Source organism: Acromyrmex echinatior, chromosome 3, assembly GCF_024713525.1.
Source record: "Acromyrmex echinatior isolate Ae372 chromosome 3, ASM2471352v2, whole genome shotgun sequence".
Lineage (NCBI taxonomy): Eukaryota > Metazoa > Arthropoda > Insecta > Hymenoptera > Formicidae > Acromyrmex > Acromyrmex echinatior.
In genome coordinates, this window is record NC_141854.1 from 7927566 (window position 1) to 7948865 (window position 21300).

General features: G+C 33.8%; 1 protein-coding gene across 15 annotated transcripts in view; it reads left to right on the plus strand.

Moving 5' to 3' along the window:
- dlg1 (MAGUK family member discs large 1) overlaps positions 1 to 21300 on the plus strand; it is a 624340-nt gene that overhangs the window by 530685 nt on the left and 72355 nt on the right. For 14 of the 15 annotated variants that reach the window (XM_087404046.1, XM_087404047.1, XM_087404049.1 and 11 more), the window contains 4 exons: positions 8539 to 8814; positions 11488 to 11700; positions 15713 to 15875; positions 18689 to 18827. In XM_087404046.1, coding sequence (XP_087260172.1) covers positions 8539 to 8814; positions 11488 to 11700; positions 15713 to 15875; positions 18689 to 18827 — 791 coding nt within the window. The remainder of the gene's footprint in view (positions 1 to 8538; positions 8815 to 11487; positions 11701 to 15712; positions 15876 to 18688; positions 18828 to 21300) is intronic. The other variant, XM_011056627.2, reaches the window with a different exon arrangement.

The window sequence follows — 21300 nt, forward strand, 5'->3', positions numbered from 1 at the left end:
ACCCCAATGCCGATCTAACGCCATGCCGGTTGGAGGGGTTCCAATTTTGCTAATGCACTCCATGGCACGATAGTTTCGAGTTTCGACGCTCGGATACACACTCGGGTAGCTCTCACCTTGAGTCGTGGTATCGTTTAATTTGCAACGAACTTGTGGAACTTTCGATCGACAGCATCCTCGAGTAACCGTCTAACGAGAATTCAACTAACTGACCGTTGTAGCTACGGATTTTGATTTGCATACGCAATGATTTTGCAAATTGTCATGAGTTACGTGTCAAAATCTCTTGACATAGGTATAGATATATTCGCTGATGGATTACTCGTGCTGTTATATACATTCTACGAATGTTCTCGCAATCGCTTTAGCATTATATATTAATCGACGTTGACAAAGGGGGGCGATCGATGGAAGATGTAGAGAATGTACACTCTGTACAATATTTTTTGTATTCATGGACTTTCTACAATAAGCCGTTACCTTTAAGACTTAATCTTAAACCGTAAAAATTGATCAATCAGTCAAATGTAAGAAGAATAATCGACGATGATTGACCAATTTCTTACGGCTTAAGATTTCAAGTTTAGGTAATGGCTTATTGTAGAAAGTCCATCATGATTGCCTTTTGACTAGTGTTCCACTAAAGATCGATTACTATCCTGTCGAAGATTTTACTATTCTACCGAAGATCTGGAAATTGTTATTATTTTCTGTTTAATCCTTCTGCCAGAAATTTCTTGTCGAAACCGGAAGAAAATCAATGTGTACACTTAAAAAAAGTCATCTAAATTTTGAGTGTCACCCAGAGATTTTTCTATCAATCGAAAAGCCAAATATTCATTCAAAAAGTCGAAATCTTCGGTCGAAAACCGAGCAGGAGGCAATCATGGTAATATTGTATAAATATTGTTACATTTTTAACACAATATAATAGAATCGTGATTTTTAAACTTAACATAAGTTGTATACAATCAATCTTACGATATAATATCCGACATAATTTCTTGACAAGGTTCTTCCCTTCAACAGTTCCGCATGCTACCGGAATTCACGAAAGAACCGAGTGAAAGGGCATGCTTTTTGTTGCGATTTTCCTCAACAAAACGAGAGAACATAACGACTCCTCTCACAGCGCTCAGGTTACCTCCGGCGTTAATTCCGTTTAACACGCCCCGGTTCTCGCCTTTTAGCCACGCACGTTACTTACGTTACCTTGGCGGCCATTGTACGCAGATAGTATCCATACCAGACGTATACATACTATACCGCAGCAGAGAAGGAAGTATTAAATTTAAAGGATTGCGCAAGTCTTTTTTCTGTCGGTATTACATTCACGCTATTTCCCTGTGTGATTATAAATGACAAATCTTAATCATCGAGTTGTACAAAAGAAGTATGATTATATTGAATTTATTGCTTTAGTATAATTTATAATTTATGTGAATATATAGTAATCATATTGTAATGCACTTTATTTATCGCTTTTAATAAAATTATTATCGTTATTAAATTATTACATGATATGTAGATATTATGTTCATATTTATTATGATATTTATATATTATTTTCTAAAATAAATCTTGAAGTACACACACAAAATTTCTGTATATATATGTCGGAAGTCGAAAGTTTGTGCAAGTTTTTGAGAACGTGGGGCAGGTCCACAAAATGAGAAAAAAATTTCCCATTTCGTTTAGCTCGTAGTTTTCTACATGTAAAAATCACCAAATTCACAGAAACTCAAAAGACATTAATAACTTTTCGAAAGTAGAGATTTTAAGTTTTGAAACTCTTTCTTTGAATATAAATTTTGTTTATTTTAAAGAAAGTTATATATTTTGCTTAAATTTTGAAGTTCGTAGCGCCACGAACTCTTGTTTCAATTCAAAATATTAAAGCTTAATAAAATCAAGATAGTTGAAATACCAGCAATACAATTATGTGAAATAATTATCTATTGCAGATTCAAAAACTTACAAATCAAAGTTATTATTTTGTTTAATAAAATCTCTTTCTTCTCTCTTTATCTTAGTTTGCTCTGTCTTTAAATTTCTCTGTTTCTCTTTCCTCTCGTCGTCTATGGAGCGTAAATTACAGACGATGCTGCGGAATTTCGCACGTCAGCTACCTCTTAATAACAATCCTTCTCGACTGCTACGGCAGCCTCACTAGCGTCTCAGAGAATTCACCATTTACTTGGGCAACATGAGGAGACGAGGAAGGGAAGTCAAATTTAATCGACAGTAATTTCGTTCGCCGTTAAACTTACTGCTGCACCGAATCATTGCGGCCACGGATATACATCCCGCATATAAACTTTGGAATTACGAAACCAACCGCATGGATTCTGCCGTGCATGATTTTATAAAGACATCGTCATTCGCTTATCTTCTATTAAGGAAAATTTTCGCTTCTATTTAATTTTGTCTTCTTTGGAGATAAAATAACGATAATGATTCAACACTTCAATTTTTCCATCTTGATAAAGTCGTTCAAATCTTTAAACTTTACTTAAAGACCTAAGATGAAAGCTTTCGTTCCTCTATTTAAATGCTCTCGAAGAATAAGGTAGACAATGGAGGACGGTCACTTTCAAGGTCGACCTGAAATTCGCTCTATTTGTTACGGAACGCGGCTATCTTTATCCGCCGCTGTTGGAACTGACGTACCGACAAAGGCCGACGAATTTAGACGGTTTTGACATAAGATGTTAATTCGAAATACACGCAGCCACGATGACGGTATACCGAGCCAAGTTTCTGAATCCACCATGTAGCCCTTCGTATTCGCGTCACTCTAGTGACGGTTAAAAATATCATTTTATGTGCGAGAGAGAGGAAGAAAGAGAAAAGAAGAAAGTGACGATATAGATAACGTACACTGGAAAAAAATTCACTAAATTTTAATAAAAATTAGTTTCAATACTGATCAAACATTTATGTGACAAATAAATGTTTACTCAATAAAAAAAATGATGCTTAAATCACAAATAAATGGTTCTTGTGTCAAATAAATATACGTCTACGTTAAATAAATATTTACTGTTTTAGAAGATATTTTAGCGTATTTTTCAAGCTAGGGCCAATGTTACTAGTGCTAATTTCGACAGACTAATTACGTACGGCGTAAAATTACGAGCGGTCAACGAACGATGCGTGCAATGAACAACCCATCGATCAAATTCCTCCACTTGCCAGTCGGTTAATTTTGGCGGCAGGCCGCGCGATCCGTGGCGGGCGCGTGCCGGCGTTTATTTTCACAGAGAGTCGGAAATAGCCGGCGGCAAAGCGCGCGCTCCACCCAATATTATAATAGCGATGACTGCCACAGCGGACAGTCGCGACAGTCCGCGAGCGAGTAACGTTCCGTTGCGCGAGAATGGGAGGCGAGTAACGTTACTCCTCGGCCACTGTCCGTCGCTGTCCGGCGCGACAGAAGCTGCAGTTTCACGTTTTCCTGCGACCGCACTGTTCGCACAGTCGTGAAAAATCGAAACGCGCCGGGAATCCACCTTCAATCGCGGTAATTACGCCGTCAAAGTGCGCAAACATTCCGTCATCGGTTTTGTGGGATCGCGTATTAATATTGTCAATATTAATATTGTATATATTGATATTGTATATATTAATAATACAATGATAATAGTTAATTTAAATTTGGATGTTTTATTGTAAACGTTACTTTCATCTGGAAGCAACTGTTAAGTCATATAAAAATGCGAACGTTTCTATCGCTTGTCGGATTTGTTTTCGAAATTGACGAATTTATTCATATAATAAAAACTTGGTATTTATGATATTGACGTTGTCAGGTTGTCAGGTTGTCGAACAGTGCAGCACGCGGGGATCACGTAAAATGCAGCGTAGATTTATGTAGTGCCGTATCATCGCGATAAGAAGCAAAAAACATCGCTGCACACGAAGTATAAGCGACGACGCGACGGTGCGGTCGGTGTGAACTATATAAAACGCATAAATTTGTCCGTCGCCTGTAATAAATCATCCAGTCAAACGGCAGTGAAACAATATCTGTTTGTTATTAAAATTATTCGAGCGCATGATGAACATTCGTCGTCACGTATAATCGGATCGAACGGCACGGAAATGTGTCTTGCAAATCGGTGCATAAGTTTACAGTGTTGTTAATTTCCACGCGAGCGTCAGGATGGCATCAAAAGGGTCCATGCATGATGCAGATCAATGATTGCCAGCATGGTTAATCGGACCCGGAAAATGGTAATTAACGAAAATGGTTTCAGATTACGACGCACTTGGTTGAACACTTGCGCTCGCGTTTCACATGATTTACGACGAACTTAAACCCTTTGACGGTTCCGGAACACGCTCGTTTATCGTTATCGCAACTTCCGTCATGCGGTTGCTTAGAGATACTCAAGGAAAGGGCGATTCTAATCAATTCAAAAAGGAAATGTTGTTTAACTGTTTAATTCTACTGATTATGGGACAAGATCATTGAGATTGGAATTATATAATATTATATTGCAAGTTTTATGAATTTGTTATAAACGTATATATCGAAAAGTAATATAGAATAAAAAATATAACAATGTATGATCTTATAATTTAAATAAAAATAAAGATCTATTTTTATAAACAAAGTTTATTTTAATTCAAAAGGAGAGCAATGAACTCTAGCTGTACAGACTTGTTTTTTGTACCCTAGATATACACCCTGGGATATTCCTGGGACCCCATCCATATTTGTTAACTTCTGTTAAAATGGATATATTTCAATAATTCTTTTTTCAATCAATGGAGAATTGATTAAGGAACGAGCCTATAAAAGTGTAAAAGTCGACAGAATTAAGGAACTTTGAGATATGTAGGTTCAAAGAAAAAGAAAAATTTGGAAACGCGAAAAAAATCTCGATTTAGAAAGTTGCGCTGGAATCCCGGAGACCTCACTGTATACAGCTAGGATTAATACCGAAATTACAGCTAAAAATTGTTAAATTAATCTAAATCGCACATGAAATTCAGCCACACGAATGCAGATCACTTAATCAACGGCGGTACAGAATCATCAAACAAGTTCGATAACCGCAGCTGATACCGTATTGTACAGTGCGTGAAAGTGCGGATTCCCCCGCTTCGTCGTATTTCGTCCTATTTCGTCTCACACAATTAATTAGCGCTGCAGTATAATCGCGTCGCTAATAGCCGGATAATTCTCGCGCGGACATAATTGTCGTGGCGCATCGGATCGTTGATGGGCTGCACTCGTATCGACGAGCGCATCGCTGACGAATGCACGGCTCGTTGCTGCAGCGATGCTGTGTTGAGTTCAGAGGACAGAGGAGCGAGAAGAAGGGGGAGGTTTAACAGAATAGCATAATTCCAATGCGATTAATTTGCGATCACCGCAATATGCATCGGGCATCGCATTGCGTGCGTCAAATTTGCGCGCGGCGGATTGTCTCGATACACGCGGCCGGTGCAGGCACATCGGAATGCGTCCAGGGATGCATTCCGATTTGAGTGCGTGCACGCAAGAGAGAGAGAGAGAGAGAGAGAGAGAGAATGTAGAGGTACGGATCCTTTCGCCTTCCGTACTGTCCGTTTGTGTTGCAACACGATCGGAATGTCAAATACGTAGATGGATAATTGCAATAATAACCTGTACGAGGCCTTTAACTATATATTGCGTGAAACGAGATGCATTCTAAAAAACTTGTAACGTGCCGACGTTGTTGAAAATCACGATAGCTCCTGATGTTGGCGATTTCGGAAAGAATTGATCGTTACATGCCTTTCGTTTCGTGATTACGTAGTGACTTTGATATCTGATCTTACGGCGAGAATGAATCTTTTATGTCCGTTTTTCAATCATCTATACTGTTAATATAATGTAGATAATTATAATCTCGGTTCAATTAACTCTTCATCTTTTTCTAGTTATAAGAATTGGAAAATGATGAAGAGTAAGTTGAACCAAGTTAATCTATATTGATAGAAACTAGACACGAACATTAATCTGTTAATACATTTTTAATTTTCGTTGAAATACGAAGTTGTATTGTAGTATGCAAGATAATAAGAGATTTGTAATGTCAATTACGTGATTATCGATATCATTATGATGTTACTTATATGAACCATGACATTGTTACAAATCTATCAATTTACATTATTTAGCTCAAAGTATTTCGCTGAATCATGTTACTTTAATCGTAATTGTACGTACACGAATGCGCTGATCCGAGTATACGCAATGCGTACTACGAGAACGTGTCTCTAGCATATTATCCTACGGCTTAGTTGGCTTTTGATCCGATTAAAATGGTTTTGCACTCCAATGGATCATGCATAATTGCATTGCGCGATCGTGCACGTGAAGGACCTTTGGTGGCTGCTCTCCTAAAGGAAATCCGTAATATTTTATTAGGCGCACAATCGCTTGGAAATCATATTAATCATACAGAAATTTTTATACTGCTCATATAATTAATTTGCTTGTGTTTGATAGAGATTTTTTTAACCAGGAACACAATCGTCACATTCAAATTTTATTTTTTGTATACACGATTAAAAATATTCTTTGCAATACATTCTCGGGCATAAACTTATTTATGTTCGTGTATAAACTTATTTGTGCATAAATTTATTTAGTGAATGATTTTTTAAATAACGCAAAAATGAGAGTGAAAAGGAATGTACTCGGTCAAGGCAGGTCTAGATGCCTAATAGTATTTTTGTGTGAATTTTTTACATTTTCCAATTCAAACAAATTATGCGTCGATTATTATTAGCGTTATTACCGGTCTTGAAGATAGTTTAGAGTGATTAAAACTGAAATACATAACATCACAAATTGAACAATTAATCTAATGTTACTGATCCTAATAAATATTGATATTGTAAAGAATTGGCATGCGGAAATGAAAATTGTAAAAAATTTACATAAACATAAGTATCAAGATTTGCTTTGATCGAATATGGTCCTCTTCATTCATTTGTACTAAATATTTCGCGGTTTTCCATTTTCACTTAATATTATTTTCACTTAATATTATTTTTAAATGTTATTTTCTTTCTTCGTTTTTTTTGTTTGTGGTGATAAAATTTATTTTTCACTTTTTTTTATTTATTTTGACTTATTTTAATATACTTTAATTTTAACATGTAATTTTAAAAACATGGCGATAGCCGATACTGACATGGCCGATTTTTGTTTATTATCCCGTCATTATAGAATATTAAAACGATGTCACGTGCCAACAAAGTCCAAAATTAATTGGATGACGGTCGTTTAATACGCTCGAGTTCCGGTAACGAACTTCTTTGCCAGGCCAACATCATGCTTGTCAGAATTTTCCACGTACATTGAAAACTTATAACAAGATAAAGTTTTCATGGAATTAATAAAATAAATAAACATCTTTGAAACACCATTTGTCGGACTCTGCCTGTCCTGTCTTCAATTGCATGTAGCTTTGAGATATCAATATTACGAGATATTTCACTTAACTGTGTCAGTTGAGCGAAACATCGAAAAACCATTCTAGTTTCCTTCGAGGTATATCGCCTATATTCATCAGAAATTTTCCATTATCCTGCATGCCACATGCTACACAAACAAATACATCCTTCAATGAAAACTATAGAAATATAGTGATTCGATGTACGACACGCGTCAGCTGGTGTCGAGAGTTTAAACGACGCTCTTTTGTTCTCGCAATAACTGACCGTCATTGATCGAGGCACTGCACAACCTAATCTGCTCTCATATAAGGTCTTAGAATCAATTAATCGTTTAACCTTTCTCTGTCATGCAGAGGTTTAAATCATCTCGCGCAATTATAGAATTTTGGGTTTTGCGTCATCAACATCGTCATTGACTCTCGTCAGAAAAATTTAATCTTTCATCAAGATTAGATTCTTCGAAGTTCTATTATATAATTCTCATAATATCTACACTTATCCCTTATACTTGTGATCACCTTTCGATTTTGATTGTCCCTTTTCGACTAGTGTTCCACTGAAGATCGATTACTCTCCAGCTGGAGATCGCAAAAAGATTATCAGATTTGACCCTCTTACCGGAGATATCTTTCTAAAAACCGCAGGAAAACCGACGCGCAGATTTCCCTTACAAACAACTCATCAAATTTTCTGCGTGCCAGAGAGCCGAAGATTTGGTTAAAAAGTCGGAAAAACATATTTGTGATCCGTGCTTAATTCTAACACTATTTACAAAATTTAGAACTCCTTAATATCCGTTTTCACAATTTAAAGAAACAGATTAACTTTAATCTCAGTTCAACTTACTTTTTATCTTTTTCCAGTTTTAAAAATTAGAAAAGGATGAAGAATAAGTTGAACCGAGATTAAAATTAATACGTTGGCGGAAACAAGCATAAATGAGGATAAATATAATTTATACGAAAATGTATTATATTTATACAAATATAAAAATTGCAGAGAGAAAGAGAGAGAGAGAGAGAGAGAGAGAGAGAGAGAGAGAGAGAGAGAGAGAGAGAGAGAATAAATACTAAGTGCGCATGTTTATGTTTTCAGGTGAATGGCGACGATGAGTGGGACTATGAGGACATTATTTTGGAGCGGGGCGGGGCGGGCCTAGGTTTCAGCATTGCCGGCGGCACAGACAATCCCCATTACGGCAACGACACCGCCATTTACATCACTAAGCTTATACCGGGCGGTGCCGCGTCCGCGGACGGTCGGCTACGTGTCAACGACACGATACTGCAGGTGAACGACGTATCCGTTGTCGACGTACCGCATGCGGCCGCCGTAGACGCACTCAAGCGGGCCGGCAACACCGTCAAACTGGTAAGCTTCACCCTCTACTCTCCAATCTCGGTGCACCGATACAAGCCCGTTTACAGGTTACTTGTTCCTATCGCAGCAGATTGCTTTGTTGCATTGACGTGCCTTTACAAGCTCAATATCACGTAATTTAACACAACGTTCATGTCGATAAGGTAACATTTTAATTAAACGAAATGTTAATTATTTAACTTTTCGTGGTCAGACACGCAAATTTCACCCCAAAGAAGCTTTTAAGACTGTATCTCCAAATTCTTATTTCAAAATAGAAGTTGACGTGTCGTTTACCTGAAATTTAAGGTTCTCAGCGCGTCAATATGCATGTAGTAGCTGTTCACGTAATATCGTTTTAGCGTTGGAATCATTTTAACATCAATCGTGAAATATTATACTATTTTTTCTGAAAATACCAAATCTGTAGAATATAGAAATAAATTTTTTATTAAAAAAAAAATTAAAAATATTTTTCTCTTAAATTTATTTTTCAAAGAACGTATACGTAATTTTTTTTTAATAGATTAAAATTAAAATCTTTACAAAGCCACTGTATTTTTATGTTCTACAATATTTAAAGTATATTCAGCAATTTTTTTTTATTCCAAAGAACAAAAACTATGAATACAGCAATTAGGGTTAAATGCGTACAAGGGGCATTTTGCCCCGGTGTGACCATTAAATTTTCGAGAAGTATCACAAATGGTATATCACAAATGGTTAAGAAAATACAAATATTTTTTTGATTTGTTGACAATAAAAAATGCCGGGATATTCGGATCAAAATATTGTAAGGAAAGATGCAACTAACTAATGATAAATTCCAACTGACGCATTAAAGATGCTGGGCATGGTGCCCTGAGCAAACTGATGTATGCAAATCTCAAATTCGAATTTAATTGAATCGTATCCGCAGTGCAATGGCAACACATTGTTACTGTGATCACATGGCATATCATATGCACATCTCAAGTGCGCAGATTTAATTGCGCGACGAATGTGTCAGGAATAATTGAATTGCAAATGCTGTAATGCGTATGCTTTCTGCTGTTAAACTCACCTGCGTATGCATATTCAATTTCTCAGTTACCTACCAATAGTTACTAGTCGAATGTTTAATTAACTGTATATTAAGCAATGTCGTTATCGTGTATTATCAGTGTTTATTTATATATTCATTCTAATTTGCTGAAAATTAAGATTAAAACGATATTTCATGCACCGTTTGTCAGACTCATTGATGTTAAATCGATAATATTTTAATTGCTTTCATTATTATGTTGTTTTCTGCTTCGAACTTCCTATTTTTTCATCGATATATCAGCGATCTTTTCAGTTTAACGGCGACATTTCGAGTCCCAGAAAGTTCCGCGGGATTGACGACTCTCTCCGAGTTCCATATTTGTCATAAAGACGCGTCGAATATCTTCGGCTTATGTCTAAGAAAAGTCCCGAAGCGACTATCATTCACCCGGGCCTTCCGAAATTCCTATAGCTTGGCAAAGTCGTCAAGGAATGAGGGAAAGTTTCGATGGGATCGTTCGTTACATGCCTCTCGGATATACATTAATGTCAGTCTTAAAAAAAAAAAAAATTCCCAGACAGATTGTTGTATCTTCCTTTTTCAGGGAAGAAGGCCGATGTTGAACATAAAAATCGCGAAGATAGTTAAGAAAACTTAACCAATTGAATACTTTTCTCGAAGATAGACTGATGGTTTTTAAAAAAAATTTCGATAAATAATATTAGCTCTAAATTATTTCGGAAAGAAACAACTTTTTCGCGGATTGTCAGATGTTTGAAGGTACTTGAGAGATGATCAACACGTTATTAACCTTCCCAGGCTGGAAATAACAATGAGGAAGACATAAAAGCTTTATGGCCGGACCATTCTAGACATTATTATTCTGACATGAAGTCGCAGGTCGCAAGCAATTTCGATTTTATAATTTCGATTTATGGATGACAATTTAATTTAATTTAAAATTAAATGAAATACTGCATCAAATGCGAATTTTGATCCAATAGAAGTCGTTATATTTTATTTACTAAATTAATACAATTTAAAAATGAACATGTAATCGAAATAACACTTTATTTATACAAATATTAAAAATATTTATTAAAAATTACCTTATTCTTTTTTATCAAATTACTTTTATTTTATATAATTATTTTATAGAATCAATGATTATAAATGATAACAGAAAAGATACTTTTCGAATATTTTAATTTTAATAAATATTTTTAATATTTGCATCATGATGAAGTATATCAATCGGCAATCGAAACATCTTTTTTTTTCAATGCTTTCCCTGTGTAAAGTTTATAATTAACCACTTTAAGTAACGATATAAACGGGTCCTTAAGGAGAATGGCGGTGAGCAGGAACAAATCTACTTTATAAATCTCACCGAGTAAACGAGAGTAGTTTGAAAGAGGATATATCTCTCCGATCAGCTATCGGGCGGGCATTTAATTACGTGGAGATTCATTGTTACACCGGGAATGAAAAAGCGCGCGAAGTTTTTTTTAAACGCTCCTCAGCTGAAAGCGACGTCGCTTAAAATTTGAACTTTGTAGAATTTTACTCGTTGATCGAGCATTCGCGATGCCTTCATTCAAGCCTTCCCCCTTCTTTCCTATATTCAATTAACGTCTTGTTCGCCCATTGATTTTCAGTATGTACGCCGACGGAAACACACGCAGTTGATGGAGATCGAGCTGATCAAGGGTAACAAGGGCCTTGGCTTCAGCATCGCCGGTGGTATCGGCAATCAACATATACCAGGTGACAATGGAATCTACGTGACCAAAATCATGGACGGTGGGGCCGCCCAAGTGGATGGTCGCCTCGTTGTCGGCGATAAATTGGTAGCCGTCAGGAATGCTCTGGTAAGTAAACATACATACGTACCAAGTTCGGCTTTTGCGTCGTGTTTCTTTCATCGAAATATCGGCGTAATAGTCGGCTTAATGGAGATATCGTATCTTTTTATGGATTACATTATGATTATAAAGACAAGACAGGCGTTGAATTGCACGTAACATCGGACAATAAATATTTCAAAGTCAAAGCGTTGTAAGCTCGTCTATAAATGTCGAAAAACATGAACATTTGTAACCGAAATGTGATACGTGTTCATAGAAAAATGAAACTGTGATTATTTTTTCATTCTAACAAAGAGCAATTGTGGAACCATCCATTGTAAATGCAATATTTCTTTCTTCTCTTTTTCTCTCTTGAAAAGATAAACATAGTATAGATAGATCGTATTTTTTGAAGCTCATCCATAATTAATCACGATCCTATCTCGCGATAACAATCGTTTTAAAAAATGAGACTCTTTATAACGCATATATTACACATTATACATATATCATTTATTAAATTACTTCTAAATGACTTCTTTTAGTGCAACAACTAAAAAAACGTGATTTTCGTGTTATTATTTTGAATAAGTTAAATAAATATTACCCTATTAATCATCAAAAGTAAACTAACTTAAACAATAATGAGTTATACAAAATTGATATATGAATAAATCAAATAAGAAAATGCCAAATACAGTTAATTATATAAACTGTGCAATTACTATTGGATTTGAAATACAAACTGAATTTAATTTGTAATAATATTGCAAATTAAATTAACTGATTTGATAATAATGCTATTAGCACATTAAAATACTGTAAAAAATTTGTCGCGAAAATTAAATGCCCTTACTTAGCGTTTTTCTATTTATTTGAAGAATTAACTTGATAAAAAAATCATCAAAGTTGTCACACCTTATAAAAGTTAATTTTTTAAGAAGTATAAAACAAAAATGACAAATATAACGTTTGCTCATGTTAAGAATATCTTTTGCTAATACTTTTAGCTAATAATTTTTTACCGAATTGTGAAATAATTTTCCTCCTTTTTTTTGGGAAACTTAATTTTTTTAGTTACATCACTTTTAAAGTAAAGAAACGATATGTTAAGTGGAATAAAATATTACACTGTATTACTCGTATAAAACATATCTAGACTGCGAGGCAGTTTTGGGACGTTGTCGTAAATTGGGAAAATTTTCATGCCGATCTTACAAAAGAGATCCCGCCTTTATAATCTTTAAAATTTTATGGTAACGATCAATGGAACTTATGACAAGTTTCATGGAATCGCACGAAATATCGAGAATATATAAAGATAAGACTTTTGACTGCTCTTCTTCGATGACGTCTGAATACCTTCTTATCTTGAATCTTCTTCGATTTCAGAATGCAATTCAAAACACAAATAAAAGAGCATTCTTCATTTCGAAGGCGTAGAAAATAAATTCGCGATCGGAAAACGCATATATAAATTGCCATGAAAAAGAGAGTTGTACCTCCAACAGTCTGGAGAGCCATTTCGAGTTTTATAATTACTCCCGAAAACTTCGCTTACGCGCGCCAAAACTAATTACCGTACGATCGATAATTACTTTGCCACGCGGGAGAATAAAACGTAGACGGCAAGAAAGTTCCCGGACACTGTCGTAAACAACTGATTGCGAGTAAATTTCCATGCCGAAAATTTAATTGAGTCTCGATCTATTCTTTTCATTTTTTTCGCCATTATAAATTTTAAAATTTTATAATTCGGTGAAAGAACTGCAGTCTCACTCGTGACACGAATTCTGTGGGACTGTTAAAAATATATCTAAAGTATTTTTGACAGTCTCAAGGAACATGCCACGAATTTTTTTTCATTAAATTATAAAATCTTAAATTTAAAATTAAAAAGATTCTGCCTTTCTCCTTTCTTATATCTTACACTGATAATAAATTCTCTCTCTCTCTCTCTCTCTCTCTCTCTCTCTCTCTCTGTTTGTCTCCTTCTCTCTCTCTCTTTTAAGAAAGAGAATGAATCAGTACTCAATTGAATATTTCCAAAATTTTTTTTTTCTTAATAAATCAAATACATAATTTTAAATTCTCTATTTTATTTTTATTAAAAGTTAAAGATAATTTGTCTTGATATTTAGTGTCTTATTTTTCTGCTTATTTGTTATGTTATATCGACATCATAATTTATGAAAAATGAAAAAAAAAACATTTTTGTAATTAATTATACGCAAGTATGTCTAGAAATGGAAAAAATCGGCGCTCCAATCTCGATATTAGCTTGACTACCGATTATCACCTTTAAAAGATAGCAAAGGCAAGCCTTTCAACGCACTTTTATACCATAAAGAGAAAAAGAGAAAGCGCCTTTCCATCATATGCGCGTATTCTGCACTTCACCCTCCGGCGACAGTCATAAATCAAACCGGCCGTTCAGCGGCTTTAATCGACGCTTTTTTTTATTCTACTCCCAGATGGGTGCCTTAAAGGTGGTGAAATCGCTGAAGCGAAAAATCGTAGACTAGCGGAGGTCGACTTGCCATCGACGGAAGCTGTATATCGCTGACGGAAGAGCTATCAATTACTTCGACGGCGTCTTGGAAAACCGCCCTAATCTACTTTTCCTATCCGTGCTGATTCTTAGAGAATGAGATGTTTAACCTCATTCACCGATTATCACTTAAAAATATAAAATCTGTTCCATATATTTTGATTAATTATCGCATATATATATATATATATATATATATATATATATGTGTGTATAATTTGTTAATATATTTTTTACGGAGGATGCTGTAATTTTGTGCAAGCAATTACGTTATTTATATTATATAAAATTTATCATATACGTTAAAATAAAGAAAGAACTAAATAAAGAGAAATAAAGGAAAAAGTATTCTGTGCTTTAATTAAAGAAAAAAAATTTAATGGTGTGATGCAATATTTCTAATTTCTTAATTAATTAATTTGTTACATTAAACTAATGAAGATTAAATTTTATCACACAGAGAATTAAGACATATTATATTTGTTATTCATTGTTTAATTTAAATCCAATTCACGAACGGATTAAAAATCTACTAGAATGCATTGCACATATTGGTCTTTCAATGCGTATCGATAATAATCGCGACCGATTGTCTCTTATGTTTCTATTAATGTAGATTAACTTTAATCTCGGTTCAATTTGCTATCTTTTTTTTCATTCTTAAAATTAGAAAAAGATGAAGAGTTAATTGAACTAAGATTATTTAAATTACATTGGTAGAAGCGAGCATTAGAAGAAAGACAATCGTAGTGGACAAAACAAGGAAAGAAATTGAAGAAGATGAGAGTAGGAGACTACAGGTTAAGATAGAGGAAATTGAATAAGGAAAATCAATTATGGTAGGATATCGCAGTTCATGACGTCATCAGCGAATTGTTTGTATACCGCTCGTCTATATCAAGTTGTCTTAGAAATAGTATCTTCCCTTAAGAGAGAAGAGGGTTAGTTGCTTGATAAACAGAAGAGAAAAGTGAGACATTTCCCTGAGAGCAATATCCGCATGAGTAATGAATAAAACGTGCAGGGAATTAATGTAGATGCTATAACGTAAACGACCCAATGAGTGGACTTGTATATCCGGACACAAGATTTATTATTATTAATCTCAAACGTTTCTTTTTTATTACAATATTAATTTAATTGTATTTAAAGATTATTTATAAAAGCATTTGAGATTAATAATAATATAAACAAATAAATTTTTGTATAAATAATCCGCTCACTGGAACATTTATTTTAATCGTAAAAAATGCATCTCGTTCATATTTCATTTGTATTCTATTTCGCGATACGATTTTATACGTAAATGCTAACAACAGTTTCTAGCAGTTCATTCTATATGTATATACATCGTTAACGATGTAATGTATTTCAAATTTTGATCTATGCAAAGAAATAGACGGTGGGGTTTCAAATAATTGTCTTCGATTATCGACTAGTCAATATTAAATCATACGATTGAAGAAGAGCACATATTGGTTTCAGCAGGGCGATAAAAATTTGGAAAATGTGACACACGAAGAGGCAGTGGCGACCCTAAAAGCAACTCAAGATCGCGTCGTACTTTTGGTTTCCAAGACGGAAGGTGGAATCATCCCTCCACCTCCTCCTCCAATAGCGACGGATAATTCTCTCTCACCTCAGCCACGTAAGTCAAATCAAATTTTCAAATTTTCTTAATTTTTTGCATATACCGTTTAACAAAATCAAAGCATCACAAAAAATTAATAGATAGTGATTTCATTAATTAACATTTTATTAGATGTATAAATAAGCTAACTTACAGTCAACTTACAGTCAACTTTAGATGACTAACGACGGTGTATTTAAATTTTCGTGCCGAAGTATTTTTTCATTAGTAAAGTTAATTAACCTGCACTTCAAAAGTTATGCAACAATTCGCAGTTAGATAATTAAGGGAATTCTAAGTAACAGAATTATCGACATTATAAATTAGAAAGTTTTCCGAATTGGCTGTACAGAATGTTAAATTCTTTTATACAATTAAAATACTCACAAAAGGAATGGTCGATTTAACGAGAAAATCGGAAAAAAGTTAACAAAACTATATTTGCCTAGTATCATTGCAATTTTTTAACTTTTTTCGATTTTCTGGTTAAATCGACTGTTTCGTATCTTTTTTGTGAGTATTTAATTACGTAAAAGAATTTTGGAACCTGCAGCCAATTCGGAGAGCTTTTTAATTTTAATACCGATAATTCTGTCACTTCAGGATCTCCCTTAAATATATTTAATTGAAAATGAGTTTAATTGAATAAATTAGTTAAAAATATGTTCATCATATTGCACGATTCACTATTTTCATTGTGGTAATGAAAAAAGGTGATTCGAACGGTAAATGTTTTCATTAAAATATCCCTACTGTTTCTTTTATATTTATATAATAGATGTGTATTTAAAAAAAATCACGAGAATTTATTTATACATTTCGAATCATTTTTTATACTTGAAATAGATGTCATAGATAAAATATAGTGCTCTAATTTATACTTCCTCAAGTTATTTATATTTCTGAATTCATTTATTTTTCTATAATATTAGATAACTACTTTTAAGATAGAACACACAGTGTAATATAAACGCTACGTAAACAATTTCGTTGACTATCAAACGACGAAATAAAATCACAGCGTGAAATCTGTGATTTTATTTCATCATCCGTGATTTACGTGACGGAAACGGCCGAAGATTCTTAGAGTCGTATGCGTTTTAATAACCGACTTTTCACAAGAAACGTCATTCTACCTCCGTCGTCGCATCTAATCGCATTTTTTGCCGCCACTTTTCCATCGTAAGATCTCGATCGAAGTAATAATTACATTCTATTAATTATTCAAACTTGTCTGCGCAACGTGAAATTCAAATCAACTGTGGCTCTCCTCCGCTGGCTGGAAATAAACGCGGATAAATCCTTACGATTTCCGCGCGTCGAGAGGTGCGGAAATGAATTTTTGATCCGCGAGTCTTTCCCATCATTCGGACTTTTACTGACGATCAGGTCGTAACTTATTCATCAGTAGTAGAACGTCGTAAAACGGAGCTCGTAAAACTCATCCCGAAACGCACGCGGACGTCTTACCTTCCTTTCTCGTTTATCGCGAATGCAGTGCATCGCGCGTCGAAAATGTCCGATTGAAGAACTCTTGAGAATGTGAGTATTAAAATTCCATGTGCCGCTATGTCGAAAAATAATTCCGTCGGTTTTTCTTGTGAATTAACAAAGTTTTTTTAAATTATTATGCACAAAATTAGCAATCGTAGATTAAGAAATCGATTATTATTTTGGAACAGCAGCTTTTCTCTTTATCGTTGCACGAAAGGTGAAAGACCGTTTTTCGAGATATTAAAGATACATAGAGCTGCCCGTCGTGGCTATATTTTTATCTCAGTAATATTTCCGTATTTATTTTTCTACAAACGGGAAAAACAGCATAGTACAAACGCTATAGTTCTCAACTTCGATGTGAAAGAGAAAAAGCGGACTCGACGGTGGCGGTTTCGTGCCGACTGAATTCAAATTGCCCCTTTAATGCTGCGGCATATCGGTGCCCCGCGGGATTATCCGAATATTTGCTTTAATCTCCAGACGCAACCGGGAGTTTCTCGGAGAAGCCACCTTGACGCGAATAAACAAGTCCGCTCTAGATTGAGATCGCTATTTTCTATCTCGATGTAGGTACTATTTAAGTTTTTTTATGTAATACTTGCAGAAAAATAAATAAAATTTCCACTTGCAATACAATATCGTAATAATAAATTATAATTTTTTATTATTAAAATAAATAAAACTACATACGTATGGCATACATATCGATAAATTTAAAGGAGAGAATTATATATAATTTAACAGTTTATTTTTTATTTCTAGGCACTATATTATTTAAACTAATAACTATATTTAAGCATTACAAGCATGCACTAGAATTAATAAAAAAATTTTTTTAACTAATTTAATATATGTATTTTTGTATCAGAAAATAAAAATATTATTTTTTACTAATATTAGTAAAAAAATTAATATTAATATATGATACAAACAAAAAGGAAGATAAGCATAATCACAATAAATCGATTGTAGCATTGACATTTGTCATTATCATCTCATTATTATGTATCATATATTAATTGTTATATATTAAACAATAAGAGCAATTTATTATATATTATTTTACAATATAAAATATATATGTTTTAAGGATAAAATCGTGCATTTAAAATTTTATATATATATATATATAATTAATTATTAATAATAAATAATTCTAGTATGAAAATAAAGAGCATATATGAGTGAATGTTTATTTATACTCGAATAGATTTAATATCCGTATTTATATTACGTACAATGAAATAACATCAGAAATAGAAAACATTGGAAGGATTTGTTGATGATTTTTCATGTATAATAACAGACGATGTTTCTAATTTTTTGTTTGATAGGTAAGCAAAACGGCTCCGTGTCCGCGATAGAAAACAACACCGCGGCTTTACCATACTCGCAGGAATCACGCCACGCGTCATCTCTTGCTCTGCACGGTACCGGGACACCACGGGCAGTTTCCCAGGAGGATGTGTCACGGTGAGTCTCTCTCTCTCTCTTTTTACTATTTTTTAGAAACTGCGAGTGCGGCCGCTTCTGGTCAACATCTTGCAGTCCTTTTACGAAGATTGCGGTACGCCATATCCGCCACCGATCCTCTCTCGCGAACATAAAACAGGTCTCGTTCGCTGGTCACGTCCGATACTTTCGGGATGCACCGAGCGCTTTGCCCTCTCACAATCCGTTCGTTCGTACGTGATTTAATTTAATGCCGCCGTTGCGCGTTACATGACCGGCTCGTTTTATATTACTATACTGTTTTCTCGATAATAACGCGAGTTTGCAAACTCAAAAACGCGCCGTTGAAATAGGCTATTTGTTCGCGATTTCTTGTTGTCGATTTATTGAACTGAACCCGTCGACCAATCGTGCAAAACGCGGTACTAATTTCAAAAGTAAACCGAGTGAAATGGATAAACTGTATCGAATGGGTGTTTCCGAGGGGTCGATGAGCAACGTGAACCCGATGGAGGGTAAAGAGCTTGCGGTAGAACCGGTGCGCACAAGCTAATTGCCGATGGATTAAGGGCTTATCGAATTGGCCCGACTATACCATGGAGGTGGGATTGGTCCGGACACATTATGTACCTCTGCTGGAGGCTTACTCACGCCAGTTCGGTTCCTCCTATTGACCTGTCCGTTCGTTGTTAACCCCTTTCGAATGCTACTGCGAGACTCCAATATCGCCGTGTTCCCGGGACTGTCCAGGTTAAGGTCGTCACTGAACATCGCGCGAATGGAATAGAAGATCAAATAAAGCGGGAATGAACTTAGACCGATGTCGAATTATCTCTTGAAATCTTTCGATCGATTTTGATGAATCTTAGTCTCTTTCTTTATTTCACATGTCTTAAATTTATCTTTTTATATCGCTTTGCTTTAATGATACGTTTTACGACAGATTTAATTAATAAATAATTGTAGAGAGAGATTAATTAACAAGATCTATTTATTCAATTTTAATTTAAAAGCAAAATGATAAAAGCTAGGGAAATTATATGTCCTATTTTTATTAACCTTCTTAATCCTCTAGAGATGACGTCTTTTCTTGTCGTTAAAAAGAAATTTCTTTACTAATTTTTCTTAAAATTATCTTGTAAGTGAAGAATCTATCGATACATATTCCACGTATATCAATGTATAACGTTTTTAATGATTAAAAGTATATTATATTTCACTATTTAGTGCTGCATATATTTTCATTTTCAGTTCTTAAGTGTAACTAATCTGTATAGAATGTATCCCGAATTTAATTTTAAACTGAACATTGCAAATATGCATTTATCCGTAGAGAATTAAGAACAAATTATTTTGTGATGTAATACAGAGACTATTTTCTTTATAAAAATATCTAACAAGTACACTAATTTGTAAGTTATAGCAGTCATAATTAAAAATTGTTTACAAAGTAAACTTTAAGAATAGATTAGCGAATAGATAACGAAATATATCTTGTAATAAATTTTAAATAGACTTTGCTCTTATAAAATTTGTATTTAAGTTCTAATTATGAAGAAATATAATATTAGGAACAAATCATGAAAAATGATAAATTCAAATTGCATCAAAAATTTTTTTTTAAAAGGTTTTACGATAACAAAATATTCTATAGAAGTTATATAGAATATTCTATTATTATGTTATTTAAAAAAATTTTATATTCGCGCCTTCTTATTTTTACAATTGAGTAATTCTTCAATTTTGTTGAAGAGAGTGTAATTTGATATATGTATACATATATATAAAATAGCCATAGGAATATTAAAAATGATATACATATTTAAATATATATATATATTTAAAACGGTTTGAGAAAATTTTCTATATATGATGCACGTAATATATAAATTCATTTTAATATTAGGTCAAGAAAAATGTTTCTTTGTATTTAAAAAAATTTTTTTGCAAAAGTTTTTCATTTGTTGCGATTTTTGTTATGATTATATCATTCGCTAGAGCAAAGTTTCAGCTTTAAGAATCTATTTTTTAAATTGCGGTATGATGATTTTTATCAGAGTTATGAGCAATCGAAGTCAGAGAATGCTTCTTTACTTAACTCGCGAATAATTCAAGAAGATAAAATCGTAGCAACATTTTTAAAAAATGATTTTGTAGGAAAAGCTTCAAGCTTTCACAATGAGTAGTTGAAAATTTTCATAATTTTTTTTGGGGCACATGAGAGATCCTTAAAGTGAAAAGAAAATTTTTTATCTTTTTCAGCTTTTTAAATGTAAAAATTACAAAATTCACAGAACCTCAAAAAATACAGTAACCTTTTTAAAGTAGAGATTTCAAACTTTAAAACTTTTTTAATTCTTTTTTTTTTTTAATTTAAATTTCGTTTATTTTTGACGAAAATATTGTATATACAATTTTGAATTAAAATATACGAAGAAACTTTTTCCCCAATCCAATATAATCTTCCATTATATAAATTCATTCCAATATATAA